At 51.2% G+C, this 13,946-nt stretch overlaps 3 protein-coding genes across 3 annotated transcripts; 1 reads left to right on the top strand and 2 right to left on the bottom strand.

The window, feature by feature from the left end:
- Window positions 1–520: 520 nt before the first annotated feature.
- Window positions 521–2,764, top strand: N7498_010545 (uncharacterized protein; the record flags this gene model as incomplete). Its single annotated transcript, XM_058457601.1, has 3 exons — window positions 521–928; window positions 982–1,773; window positions 1,826–2,764. The coding sequence occupies 3 exons, from the start codon at window positions 521–523 to the stop codon at window positions 2,762–2,764; spliced, it is 2,139 nt and encodes a 712-aa protein (XP_058304500.1).
- Window positions 2,765–3,373: 609 nt separating this feature from the next.
- On the bottom strand, window positions 3,374–9,901 carry pksP (polyketide synthase alb1; the record flags this gene model as incomplete). Its single annotated transcript, XM_058457600.1, has 3 exons — window positions 3,374–9,208; window positions 9,275–9,563; window positions 9,615–9,901. The coding sequence occupies 3 exons, from the start codon at window positions 9,899–9,901 to the stop codon at window positions 3,374–3,376; spliced, it is 6,411 nt and encodes a 2,136-aa protein (XP_058304499.1).
- A 1,691-nt stretch (window positions 9,902–11,592) lies between these two features.
- On the bottom strand, window positions 11,593–13,766 carry N7498_010543 (multicopper oxidase; the record flags this gene model as incomplete). Its single annotated transcript, XM_058457599.1, has 5 exons — window positions 11,593–12,838; window positions 12,898–13,023; window positions 13,076–13,246; window positions 13,297–13,523; window positions 13,581–13,766. The coding sequence occupies 5 exons, from the start codon at window positions 13,764–13,766 to the stop codon at window positions 11,593–11,595; spliced, it is 1,956 nt and encodes a 651-aa protein (XP_058304498.1).
- Between the last annotated feature and the right edge of the window lie 180 nt (window positions 13,767–13,946).

Genomic DNA, 13,946 nt, shown 5'->3' with positions numbered 1-13,946 from the left:
CGTCCGCGCCCGAGTCGCCGTCTCGCCATTCACTCTTCCTTTCTATACTTCCCTACCTCCACATTGCTCTGCCTGTTGCGAACGGGCTAAAGTTGCGCCCGCACCCTTTGGACTTCCCTGCAGCTGATGATATGTATGGTTACCCTTGTTTACCTCGCTTAATCTCCCTTTCCCATCCCTCCTCCCGTCCGCTCATCCGATAGCTCCAAACATGGCTAACTTACAGAAGCTCGTGAGCACCTTGCTCTGCCCCCACGACAAACATAGCCGATGCGCTCCAGCTGAGCATCAGTATTACTCGCCGAATCCTTCTCTGAATTTCCAATCGTCAGCACTCTTCGCGCAATACCCAGCTCCTAATTTCTGCTTCCGTTCTGTTACATCTGCGCCTACTCACTGCCTCCAAGTCGCTACCTGGGGTCTTGCAAAAACCACCACCCCTCGCACTTCCACCTGTTAGCGAAGCTTTATTTAATCGGGGTGTTCTTCCAATCTACCCCCCAACCCGCTATTTCTGGAAATGGACGACAAACACACTCCGTCCTCTGTGGGCGATATTGAAGCCGAAGTGCCTGTATCTGTTCCAGAGATAATTGCACCTCTCAGTGTTCGAGTTGACAGGAACTCTATCGATCACACTCACACAGCAGTTCACCATCATCATCCAGAGCCTCTACTACAACACTCACATCTCTCTCATGGGGTCCCGGCGTCAATGGAAACCATCCAACCCAGCGCGTTAACTGTCGAGAGCGCGGAGGAAGCCCCGCCCGGCTCAGTTCGTCTTGGACCGTCCGAGTTTGCCATAACGCTTCCCATGGATTCTCGTGTGAAAGACGACTACGAGAAAGTGTTAACAGGAGCAGCCTCCAGCATGCGAGAGTTCTTTCTAAGCTTCAGTCCGACCTCTCAGGTCTCAGAAATTGAAGTAAGTTTCAATTCTATCTACTATGTGTGATTCATTTTGACATTAGATTACAGCGAGCACAATTGTTGCCGAAGATGCATGAAGTCACTGCACGTTTCAATAATGTTTCGACTCATCCAGATTTGAATATTCCCCAACACTGCCAATACAACGACTCTGAGCTGGAACAGGAGGCCTCATGGGCCGAGTATTCCAGTGCGAAATTCTTGTTCCTCAAATACTGGATTCAACTCGCGAGCACACACGATCTTCATGTGATCCTTGAGATCCGAGGCGAGATGAAGCAGAAGATCCTCGAGCGTTATTTGCTTGGCAAAGGCTTCAATTACACAAAGCCACGCACAGAGCTGGGTGACAGCGTGGAGGTATCAATGGCCAAAGGCCCCTTGAGTTTTGGAATCCATGGCAATGATGGCGTTCAAGAGCTCTTCAAGTCACCTTCTGCAATTTTTGCATTGGACACGGCTTTTGACCCTAGGAGCCCATCGGTGCAGCATATTCGAACGACTTACACTCGAAATGGAAGCCTTCTCCCTGTCATCTGGTTCCTTGTTGCCAACTCTTGTGAACACATCGGACGCTGCCTGCCAAATTTAACAGAATCTGAGCGGCTACGTCTTCTTTTGCAAGAAACCGCGTACCTCCACGATGATGTCGGTGATCTACAGGATGATGCCCTGGGTGTCTACGAAGATGTTGGAGAGATTCTCGGCTATTTATCTGACAGCCTTGCCAGCTGGCCACTCCCTAGCATCGAACCTTTGCACTTTATTTCCCAGGAAGAATTGGATTCATCTGACCCCTCATCTGATGAACCAATGCCGGCAGCCCCGAAGCGCTCACTGGTGATTCCCCTCTTCCCTTTGCTGACTGGAGCTTGACTAACTGAATCTCTAGGATGACGATGGTGATGATTACACTACGAAACGCGCGCGGGTCCACATCCCAGACACCAGTCAACTTACCGACTCAACTAAGGCGCCCAGCCAGACATTGGACCGTGACTTGCAGTCCTTGGAAAAGAACCTCATTTTAATGAAGAATGCTCATGCAGCGGAGAAGGACCAATTGCAAAATGAGCTGATCGAGACTCGGGCTCGATTGCAAGAAGTCCAGAAGGCTCTGGGCGAAGTGCAGCATCGCTATGAAAGTAGAACCAAGGACCTACACAAGACTCGGCAGGATTGCGAGCGTTTGATAGAAGGCAAAGCTTCCTTGGAACAACGCGTTGAGACGCAAAGGGAGAACCTTTCCAAGATAAAGGATGAACGCACGAAGCTGAAGCAAGAGCTCGAAGAAGCTCGACAGGAGCTCAAAAACGGCGGAGGTACCTTGGCTGAGCTGGAAACTGCCCGTGAGGAGATCCGGCGCCTTACCAAGGAGAACGCAAGCCTCGAGCGCAAGGCCGAATATTCGCAAAATCAGGCAGAATACGTCCGCGAGCAATACCAAACTGCCTCAACAGTCGCGGCTCAGGCTGGCAACGAAGCTCGCCAGTTGCGCGAGGAAAATGAAGCCTTGATGAAGAAGGTCGAGGGTAACGCCGTGCGACTCCGGGAGATTAATAAAAAGAATGACGAGGCCCGTCACATCGCGCGAATTGAAGAACTGGAAATAATCCTTGCAGTGCGAGATGAGGTCCTCCGCAAGAAGGAAGAGGAACTTCGCGACATTCGCAAGAACCGACCCTCGACTCGCTCGACCAGTACCCAGCCGCGGAGTCCCAAATGGGCTGGTAGTCGACCGACCAGCCCTGGTGTCAATCACAATGGAAATGGCAATGGCCTTGCTGGACGAGGCAGTGCCTTGCGGTATAGTTCGGAGATGCCTTTTTAGCGATTCGGGCTGAAGGGTCTAAAGGGCCTGGGCTTATGCATGTACAGATCAAGCGTCGTCTCTTCCTCTTTCTGGAGTGACACTGCGCATAATATACACTATCGTGCTCTCTTTCTCCTTGTCCTGTATTCCAGTACTCATTTCGGATGGTCCATGCACGCCCTGCTGCCGACCCCGCTTAGTGAATGTTCTTTGGGCCGATGTTACCACGCAGTCTAGGGACGTCCCACTTTTTATCTATGACGCATACATGCACGAGTTCCGAGGAATCTGGATGTGAGCGTCACATTTTGCAGGGCTTAGGTCTGACCGAGAACTAGACCCTGCATAGGCCTTGCATCTTGACCATCGAGAATCCAGCCACCAGTTACAAGCAAACCAGTAAATTCTTCAAAACATTCTCCATTCCAATATTAATATAATAAGACCCTATAACAGATTCACGAAGTTATGCATACACCGTGATTATAAAAACAAGTAAATAATTCAAACGCCAAAACAGTGAAAGCAGAATGCCCAAATAAAGGCAATCAAAAATGACCAATCTCAACCTTCCAACTCCAACCACAATCTTAATATACAGGAGAAAAAGACAAAAATGCAGGTCGTTTAAGCGGTGTTCATCGCGTTAGCCATGAACGCTGCCAGCTCCTTGGCCTTCTCGCCACGTGTCATGGTGAAGTGATTAGCTCCCTCCATGATGGTGATGCCGCGCACGTTCTGAGGTCCAACGAGGGTATCCCATCCATTGGGGCCGAGATCAGTGCGGTTGTTGAGTAGCCAGAGCATCTCCCTGGGATCGGCGCTTCCATCCTCGGCAGGCGCAGGACGAGGATCACTGGGCTTGTTACATACGCCATCCTTGGCCCAGACCAAGAAAGTCTTTGGGAGCTTCTCGGCCAGCTCACTGTCATTGAATGGGAAAGGAACGGCCTTGTATGCGTCCAGCGAGTCGATGAAGGCCAAGAAGTGCGGGAGCAGCCACTTGGGTGGAGGAGCCTTGCCCTCTCCGAACAGACCGATTGTATCGAAGAATCGGTAGAGACGGCGAGGAAGCTTCTCGAGGCCAATTGGGAAAGGCGAGTCGAGGAGAAGCAGACGCTCGACTCGCTCGCCCTCCTCAATAATCAGTTGGCGGGCTGCGTCGTAAGCGCAAATGCCACCAGCTGACCAGCCGCCAAAATTGTAAGGGCCGTGAGGCTGGCGACGGCGGATCTCAGCCACATAAGGAGCGGTCATCTCGTCCAGGCTAAATTTGAGATTCTCCGGGGTCCGCATGTAGGGGCAATTCAATCCGTACACACAGACGTCGGGAGAGATACCCGGGATTGTGGCGTAAGATGTGGCAGACCCAGATCCGTCAGGGAACAAGAAGAGCTTCTGAGTCGCTGTCTTGGGGTTTCCTTGCAGCAGGATGGAAGTCGCGGGCGGATGCTGGATAGCCGTAGTGGAGGTGGCCTTGGGTGCTTCAACCGCGATATCCTGGAGCAGCTTGACAGGCCCGGGAGCAGCAACCTTGGGCTTCAGATCGAGTGCAGTCTCGATTTCATTGACCGTCTGGTTCTCGATGAAGAACTCTCCAGAAAGATCGAGGTCCAGAGTCTCACGGATCTTACCGAGCACGGTGAGAGACATCAAAGAATCGAGGCCCATCTCACCCAGGTTTTCATCACCCTGAAGCTCATTGGGCTCAACTCCAATCTCGTTGGCCAGAATCTCGCAAATCTGCTTCATGCTGTCATTTTGCTCGTAGGTCATGCTCTTCTCATTTGCGGGAGTGGGAAGTCCACTCGAGTTGGGAGAAGAGATGTCTGTCGAGGAGGCAGAAGAGGAAATATCAGGTTCACTGCCAGATCCATCACTGCTGCTCTCAGCAGGGCTCATCTGGGTCAGGAGCTGCTTGAAGACCTTGACAGTGGGTTGATCCACGAAGACGGAGGATTCAAGGTCAAGACCCATCTCCTCACGGTAGCGACCAGTCACAGTCAAGGAAAGCAGAGAGTCGACACCGTAGTCCGCAAAGTTGAGGTCATCAGTCATCTCGGATGCGGAAAGGCCCACTTCCTCAGCCAAGACATTAAGAGCTTTGGTGATGATGCTAGGGCTGGTAGGCTTGGGAGAGGGTGCAGAGCGAGTGGTCGTCTTCTTGACTGGAGCCTTCGACTTTTGAATGTCGATGGGCGCAGGTCTTGCCTTGGCAGGAGAAGCACCAGCAGGTGGAAGAACAGTGTCGAGGATCTTCCGGGCCAAACCTTGGAACTTCACGCCACCGTAAACAGCAACAATATCGTCACCATCAAACATCCACACATCGCCTGCCCAGATAGAGTTCTGCCAGGGCTGCATCCGAACGTAGGTACGGTAAGTCACATTGGGGTCGAACTTCTTTACACAGCGCATGGAGTCCCAGCCGTGGTTGACAAACACCTGGTTCTTGGAGTCGGTTGCATCGCTGGCATTCATGATGAAGCCAGACAGATGACCAATGCTGTCAATCCAGAAGGGGTTGCGGTGGAAGTTTCCAGGAGGAGCTGCAAACTTGACCAACGCCGTAGCCTCATGCTGCTCGCTGTCGAGAATAACTTCCTGAATAGACTTGAAATTCTCGTCGTAGTCGACCAAGGATGCAAACAGTTTGTACACCATTCCACGCTTCATGCGGTGGGCTTCGCCAGACTCGGTGCTTTCCTGGAGGTGCGCAATGCTTCTCTTGATGAGATAAGCGTTGCGCTTCCATTCAAGCCCGGCAGCGCTGGTGTCAAAGAACTTGACCTGGCAGTGGGCATGATCGATTATCTTCTTGCCCTCAGGAGTGACTGACCAGACTTGCACCTGAGCGTACTCCTTGGCCCAGTTGGCAGTGGCTGAGACCCGGAACAGCTGCTTGCCACCCTTTGCGATCATGGGCTTGGGAACAACCACATCGCAGACGTCAAAGCCGCGACCCTCCCACTCAGGCTTGTAATTCTTCACCAGGAACTCACCAAGTGTTTGAGCAATGTCGGCGTACAGCGACGATGGACAAAGAGCGGCTCCATTGACTTTGTGACCTTGGATGACACGGTTCAATTCAGGATCGGCTATATCATTTTCAATAACCACAGTTGCCGTCTTATTGTCGCCGCTAGTCTCAAGGACCTTCTGAGCAGCTGTTGTCAAGTAGGTCGAGACAGGCGCGGCCACGGCCGCAGGAGTTGCCGGAGCGCCCTTCAACAAGCAAAAGTTATTGGTGTAAGGGATCCAATAGTTCTTGAGATCCCACTTGTACGCGGGAAGGTAAAGAACCTCGTGCATAGAGCTGAAATCTTGGTGGTACTCCTTCCAGCGAAGATCGACACCTGCCATGTACAGTGAGGAAAGGCTGTTAGACAACACCTTCCAGCTGTCCTCTTGGCGACGGAGAGATGCTACGGTCGTTGCTTGGGGACCGAAGGTAGCCTTTACCATTCCGGAGCAGACGGGATGGGAGCCAATTTCAACCCAGAGAGTCTTCTCGTTCATCAGTTTTGCGTGGCGAGTAGCCTCCAGAGCAGCAAGGAAGTTGACAGTCTCCCGGCAGTGACGAGTCAAGTACCCGGGAGCAAGAACCTCCAGGTTGGCTTCCTTGATAACGTCTCCAAGAAGAGCGGAGACAAACGGAACAGAGGGCTCATGGAAAGTGACACCCTTGGCCGCCTCTGCGAGATTCTCAAGGATAGGCTCAACCTGGGCAGAGTGGAACGCAAAAGGCACCTTCAGCTTAGTAGCCTTGAATCCTTCGTTGGCGAGCTTGTCAGCGAGCTTCTCAATCTCGTCAACGGTTCCGCTGATGACAGTCTCGCTGGGAGCATTGATGCATGCAACCTCAGCGGCGTTTTGGTCCAAGAACTGCTTCACTTGGGCGACCGAGGACTTGACAGCCAGCATAGCGTGGGTTCCAACTTGGCACTGATCAGTGAGCAGCTGAGCTCGGCGACCAACCAGATAGATGGTGTCACTGGTAGTCAGGATTCCAGCAGCGTTCATGGCAGCGTATTCGCCCAAGCTGTGGCCGAGGACAAAAGAAGGAGTAACTCCGAGAGAGATCCAGAACTTCGTCAACGCCATCTGAATGCATGTGGTTCCCAGTTGAGTGACAATGGGACTCAGCTCCTCAATTGGGACACTGGCGTCGATCAGAGGAATGATCGATGGGAAGCCCTGGCTTTGGGCAATACGATCAAGGTTCTCGATGTGAGTCCGGAATTGAGAGTTGTTCTCATATAACTGACCCCCCATGGCGGTGTACTGAGCGCCCTGTCCAGTGAAGATAAATCCGACACCAGGGGCAGTGGAGGGAACCGGAGTGATGCTCTCGCGGTTTGGATCAGAGGTCAAGCCATTCCGGATTTCCTCCAGCGTGGAGCCAGTCGCGGTAACCCGGAATGGGTGGTGAATGCGTCGGGCGGTAGTGGTGTAGGAAAGGCTGGCAAGGAGACTTGACTCATTGGCATTGAACATGTTCTTGCGGGTATCAATGTACTGAACCAATGCGGCCACGTTATTCTTAAGTGCAGACTGGGATCTCGCAGAAACAGTGACGGTATGCACAGATCGAGGATCCTCGCCTTTGCGCTCGCGCAGAGGGCTATCTTCAATCAACAGTGCAGTGTTTCCGCCAGCTGCTGAGAAGTTGTTGACAAAGCTCTTGCGCTTACCACCCTCAGGACGGTTCCAGGGAGTTGGTTCCATAGCGATGTGAACGTTTCGTTGCGCCAAGTCCGTGGGGAAGTTCTGATTGATCTTGTTCTTAATGCCACAGTGGGGCGGGATCATATTCTTCTGCATCATGACGAGGACCTTGATCAAGGCTGAAACACCCGAAGCGGATTCTCCGTGGCCAATGTTGGACTTGGCTGAGCCAAGATGAAGCGACTGTGCTGGCCCACGGCGATAGTCTGGAGCAAAGACCCCCAACACTGATTCCATCTCCACGGCATCACCGGCCTGGGTTCCAGTGCCATGCATCTCTATGTAGCTGACTTCCTTGGGATCAATGTCGGCCTCATTGAGCAGCTTGTCAAAAATGAAAGACTGAGCGCCAGCAAGGGGCCGAGTTATAGAGACAGCCTCAGCCGAGTGGTTGGTGTAAGCTCCATCAATGACACCATATATCGGGTCATTGTCGGCATACGCATCCTCAAGTCTCTTGAGAACGACTGAACCAATACCGTCAGCTCGGCAGTAGCCATCGGCACCATCATCGAAGGTGTTGCAGTTTCCGGTCCGCGAGAGAAAGTGGCCACGGTCAAGACCAGCGTGATTGTCCGGGTTTGTCAGGATATTGACACCACCCGCCACTGCAGAATCGCAATCATTTTGCCATAGAGAGTTGCATGCAACGTGAATGGCAGCCAGGCTGGACGAACAAGCCGTATCAACGCTGACACTAGGGCCGCTGAACTTGAAGTAATAGTTGATGCGACCAGGAGTGAAAGCGCGGTTGCCACCAGGGATGAAGTAAGTGTCAATGTCCTGACCACTGTTGATCTCACGATAGTCATCACTAGTCATTCCGTAGAACACACCAACTCGGTTCTTTTGCGTGGATGGAGTACTGTCTGGAATGAAGCCGGCCATCTCAAATGCTTCGTAGGCAGTGAGAAGGGCAAGGCGCTGTGCAGGATCTGCCTGCAGGGCCTCACGAGGCGACATGTTGAAGAATCTGGGATCGAACAAACCGGGTTCGTTGATCCAGCAACCATATTGAACTTGGCTCGTGTTTCTCTTCTTTCCATCCATGTCGACGTGAGCCTTCACATCCCAGCGCTCTGGAGGCACTTCACGGTGAACGTCGAGTCCCTTGTACAAAAGGTCCCAGAAAGCTTCAGTGTCCGGGGCTTCGGGGAATCTTCCAGAAAGACCGATGATGGCAATCTTGGATTGCTCGGAGCGGCCAGTGTGGTTGTCACGTTCCGTGTCCTTCTTCACATCACCAATGGAGGAATCAACCTCGAGGTTTGAGATTCCAGCCTTCTTTAATGACGTGTAAAGGCTTTGTGTTGCAGTGGTGGAGATAGGAAGCAGGGAACACTTCAAGTCTGTTGACTTCAATATTGAAGAACAAGAGTCGATGACCTTATCCCAGCAAAGCTGCCGTAACAGAATCTCCTCCAGTGAAATCTTCAAAAGGTCTTCCATATTTCCGGCCTCTATTGGCTTTCCCGTCTCAACTGAAAGGATCGGGATTCGAGGCACATATTTCTCAAAGTCCTCCTTGGGCCAGAAATCCATGATTCGGTTGATATCTCTCGCATCGTACAAGTGGGCGGCATGGTAAGGACCGTGGATTGGGGCCCTGGTAGGCTTGTGTTCCTTGGAGAGGCATTCATCGATGAACTTTCCGAGGGAGGAAGGTGGGCCACTGATAGTCACACCATTTTGGCTGATCGCACTGATATACGGCTCAGACACGCGAGGCAGAGCCTTTTGAGTATTAGCACTTGCTTCCTTTATTTCTTCTAATATAGAAGAGGTTGCGAGCATACTTACATGTGTTTGGGCAAAGCCTTGAATCAATTTCTGAGCCTCTGGCTCCCGGATTCCGGAGACCAAAACGGACCAGCTCGAAGATGCTCCATTTGACTCCACAAGGTCACGCACCTTGATGACGGAGGATCCGAGTCTAAGGGCCAGAACAACAGTTTGAACACCGACTGGGATGAGCTCACCCACCGTTCGTGAAGAGCTCACAGCAGCGGACGCAAGCTGACCGGTGCAAAGACCAATAATACAGCTGTCAGATCCAACAGGATAATCATGGCCAATGTCTCCGTAGTAGCTGTGAATGGTTAGTTTGCATAAATTTCCGAACTATTATTTAAAGACTTACTGGATAAAGCTTCCAAGTTGATAAATGGTCGTCAATGCACTTTCCAAAGCTGGGTTCTGTCCCGACTGTCGATACCGTGCTAGAAGATCAACAATACTCGTGAAACGAGGGAAGATCTGCCGCTGGGATGGCGACAACTGGCTGATCTCCGTCCGCAACCCATGGTAGCACTTCTGGAAGAAGGCCTTCAGTAAAGAGTTATTTTTGGCATGAAGCAGGCGGCGAAGGCCCGAGTCAAAGTCGGCAGTCTGATCTCCGAAGAGATACACACGCCTGGGGCTTTCCATTGTCAAGGCCTGATGCCAGTCAGGGGTGCGAAACTCAACGGAGAAAAAAGAAAAAAAAGGTTCAAGGACCAGCGCAAAATACTGGGGGTAATACTTTATACATGGAACGGTGGGAGTATTACTCTACGGGGCAGATTTAGGTCCAAGGGTCCACGTCCGCTTGGCACATGGGATAGAATTTTCGCAAAAGCCTTTCATCCCTGTTTTTTCTCTGCGTGGCAAAGCTACATGGGGATTCTGAGCTCACCACGGTATGCTTGCGCCATGGAGCATATGGAGCATGGCCCGGGTACCACTCCGATCGACCGGGAAATGGAATCCATCTAGACAAACCAATGGCACGGTTACTGTCTTCTTGCTAAGAGAGACCAGAATAGTGACAGAGTGGACCTCAAGGCTGTGCAGTTCCCTGGATGTTCCCGATTGGACCCTGAGTGCAAACTACCGATTGACAAAGGCACCGGGAAACCGATGATAGCTTCTTGCTTCCGACGACCGTTTGCGGATGTGACAACTACCGAACCAAGCCTAGGTTATGGACTAAGACCGTTGGAACACTGTCCATGACATATTACCAATTTAAATGACCGGAACAAGCATTGCATATAGGGAAAATCCCGGCGATTGTTGCAATCATAGGATGTTGTCGCCGCTTTCAGAAGGTTACAGCCGGAGTGATCCATGATCACGTGACTACGTTGCCCTATGTGTCGCTCAAGGGTTGCCTCATGGGCGAACTACAATGAGGGCTTGAAAGAAAGACAGAGGTTGGGAGTCTAATTAAGTTCCATTGAACTTCTATCAATGACCTTTATAAGCATTTTCCATAAAGAAAAGGGCACAAATGGCGCAAATGTTATGCTATATCAAAATATATTTTCAATCAGAGGTGACCCAATTGGAATGCAACTGCACACAAAATAAGTACATTCTCAGTGGATCCAAGAAAAAAACGTATCCCGATGTGTAGATCCCTTTGAGGTATGTACCATGCGAGGGTATACGATACGTCATGACTTCCCTCCCTTCAAAGATTTTCGAGCAGGTCAAAGAAAAGCGCGTGCGTGGCGTCGATCGCATTCTAGAAAATTCTTCCTCCCAGATCTATATGTAGCTGCTCAATTTTTATTATCTTGGCATGCTGTTAGCGAAGAGTTTTAAGCGTGGAGAGCACGCTGTCAGTTCAAATGGACCATTATCGAAGTGCGGCCTTGTAGTTGTCAAACAAATTAAACTCTCGTCCAGAGCCCGGTAAGTTTAATCCTCGACCAGCTGAAGGTGAAAGTGCTAGTGTCAGACGTTTCCAGAGCTCATATGGTCCCTCATAGGTAGGTGGGTCGGGATCTACATCAATCGAGGTGGGTCAGCGGCAACGGACCGCGATTTCCACAGAGAGTAAAGAACGCAGATAGAAAGCCCTTTGAAGAAGAAGCGTTAAGATATTAGTGAATTAATTTTTAAAATGCCAGAATATTGGTATCGCAGATAATATGGACCATCAGTGCTGAGTGAGGTCAGTGAAATACATGCGCCTCAAAAGTATTAACACAATCCGAATGTGCAACGAGGGCGAACTGCCAGTGACGAGCCTGATACTCCCCGCTTCGGCGAGATGACTGCTGAACGGGCGTATCAGAGACCTCACTAGCCTCTGCGATGACATCAATCACTTCAACGTTCTTCAGCTGAATTCAATGATGGTGTTGAGGCTCATGCCAAGAGCCTCCGTAAGGCTCCACCTTATCATCTGTAGGGGTTGCCTTGGGCGGAGGTCTCCGCGTATACAATGGCGTCGAGGAAGAGGTGGGTGTGGATGTGGACTGAGGCTTAGGGATGCTGCTGTGAGGGGGCTGTCCTTGATCAGCGCCTGGACTTTGGTCCTCACCGGCAGGCACCTGAGGCCATACATCGACGCCGTCAAGGAGTGCAACCGCCATGCCATTGGAAAGGTGCGTCTCAATGTGACAGTGGAAAAGGAATGGGCCAGGGTTCACTACCTGATATCGCACAATCATCCAGGTAGGACCCGTGGGGCCAATTGTAACAAAGGTATCACGCATTTGAGGGTTGTCCAACTGGAATAGATCGGGGCGTTCGGCGTAGGCCTCTTCGGTGCTGGCCCAGTGGAAGAAACCAGGTCCAACACCTAGAATGAATCCCTTGTTGGAGTGCTTGTGCATGACATGGGGGGCTTGAATAGCGGGCGTGTTAGGCATATCACCCAGCTGCAAAAGAAGGTCGACCCAAGTGCCGTTCTTGGTCTGAATGGTAACCTGGTCGGCCAAGTTGTTTTTGGCATCCAGATCGTAGAGAATGGGGTCATCCCAGTTTGCCATCACATCGTACAGGGCATTTCCAGATGCAGTCCAGGTGTAAGAAGATCCCCAGCGGCCCAACGTCAGGTTGACAAGCTGATCCGCATGTTTGGGGATAGTAACCGGAGGGTAGGGCTTCATAGCTCTCTGGTCCAAAGCCTTGACTGAGGCGGAAGTGTTTCGGCCCCCGTAATCCACATAAGGTTGAGAGGGATAGATGTTATCAGAACCCTGATACCGCATGGTCGCGAAACCAGAAATGACCTGATCACCCTGGGTGTCAGGGACACGGATGGTGTAGTCCTTATAGGGCTTGTCAAGCTTGACCATGGCCGCATAGCGCTCTCCATTAAAAATAGCGACACTTTCAGCCAGCTGTGGCTCAATGTAGCTTCCATCCACCTCGTAGATATACATCGGGTGCTCGTCGATGGAGAACATGAGTGCCTTCATAGCGGCAGCGCTGATAAACTTGAAACTAACCCAGCCATGGTCGGCATTGACTTTGATGATCTCGTGCGATCCGGTCGTGGGCTTGCAGCCAGAGTTGAGACCCTGAGGGACTTTGGCTTCGTTGGTCGGAGGGAAGTCACCTTGGGTTTCGTAAATGTTCGGCAGACATCTGGGATAGGGGCAAAACTTCAGTCTCATGATCGCAGGACCCTCGGGAAAACAACTTACCCCTTATCCGTCAAAGGCTGGTTGTCAATGGCAGACTTCAGGTAGGGCAGTTCTACACTGGAAATGTTGGTAGTTCCAGGACAGTACACAGCACCGCGACCGTTGATAAGAATACTATCCATGCAGCTACATCGCCATCAGCGTCCTGTTGTTATCGAAGAGTACTGTCAAAGCTCACAAAATATTGATACCAGAATCCTCCTGAACTTTTTGGTACTCCGCAGCCGTCAAGTGATCCCAATCAGACAGCATGACAAGGTGAGGATTCTTCTCTGCTTTCTGCATCGCCGCAATGTCGGTGGGATTGGTCGATATCAGGTGGAAAGGATCAAGGGTCTCGGGACCCGGACTAAAACTATTAGTATCATATAAAACATTATTGGACAGAGGAGGGCTTACTTGATCCAAATTGGACCATAAAGGCCGTCCGCTAATTCGGAACGGGCATGGGCGTGGTACCAGTAGGTTCCATATTGAGTAGCCTTCCACCGGTAGGTCCAGCTGCGGCCGGGCTCAATTGGCTTTTGCGTCAGGCCGGGAACACCATCAGACCACGGAGTGTTATGTTGCTCGATGCCGTGGAAATGAATGGAGGTGTTAAAGGGCATGTTGTTGTGAACGACAAACTAAAGCTCGTTGGTTAATTGACCTCAACAAGTACGTGACCGGAAAATGAAGCTCACCTCAACATCATCACCCTGATCAATTCGCAGTTCCGGCCCAGGGAACTGATCATTCATGAAAATCATTTCTCGGGCATTGCCATCAGGCGCTCCCTTTTGCCAAGTGAGATTCAAGTCGAAGTGGACACTTTTCGCCCATGCCAAGGGCACGAGCCCGATGGCCAGAATAGTCTTCAATGGCGCCATTGGGGTTGCTAACCACTTGGAAATCGAGGCAAATGTAAAACGAGTGATATAAGTGCTTCACACTCAGTCAATGGGCTTGGCCAGAACTGGGTCGAGGATAAACAAAGGTGACTGTCAATCTAGAGTATAATAGCTCCTAGGGGATCTGGCATTTTAACAGTTTAAGCTATCGCCCTTTCG

Source organism: Penicillium cinerascens (assembly GCF_028974065.1).
Source record: "Penicillium cinerascens strain IBT 15544 chromosome Unknown scaffold_4_segment0_segment1, whole genome shotgun sequence".
NCBI lineage: Eukaryota > Fungi > Ascomycota > Eurotiomycetes > Eurotiales > Aspergillaceae > Penicillium > Penicillium cinerascens.
Note: the sequence above shows the minus strand (reverse complement) of the source record. Positions and strands in the feature narration are given on the sequence as shown.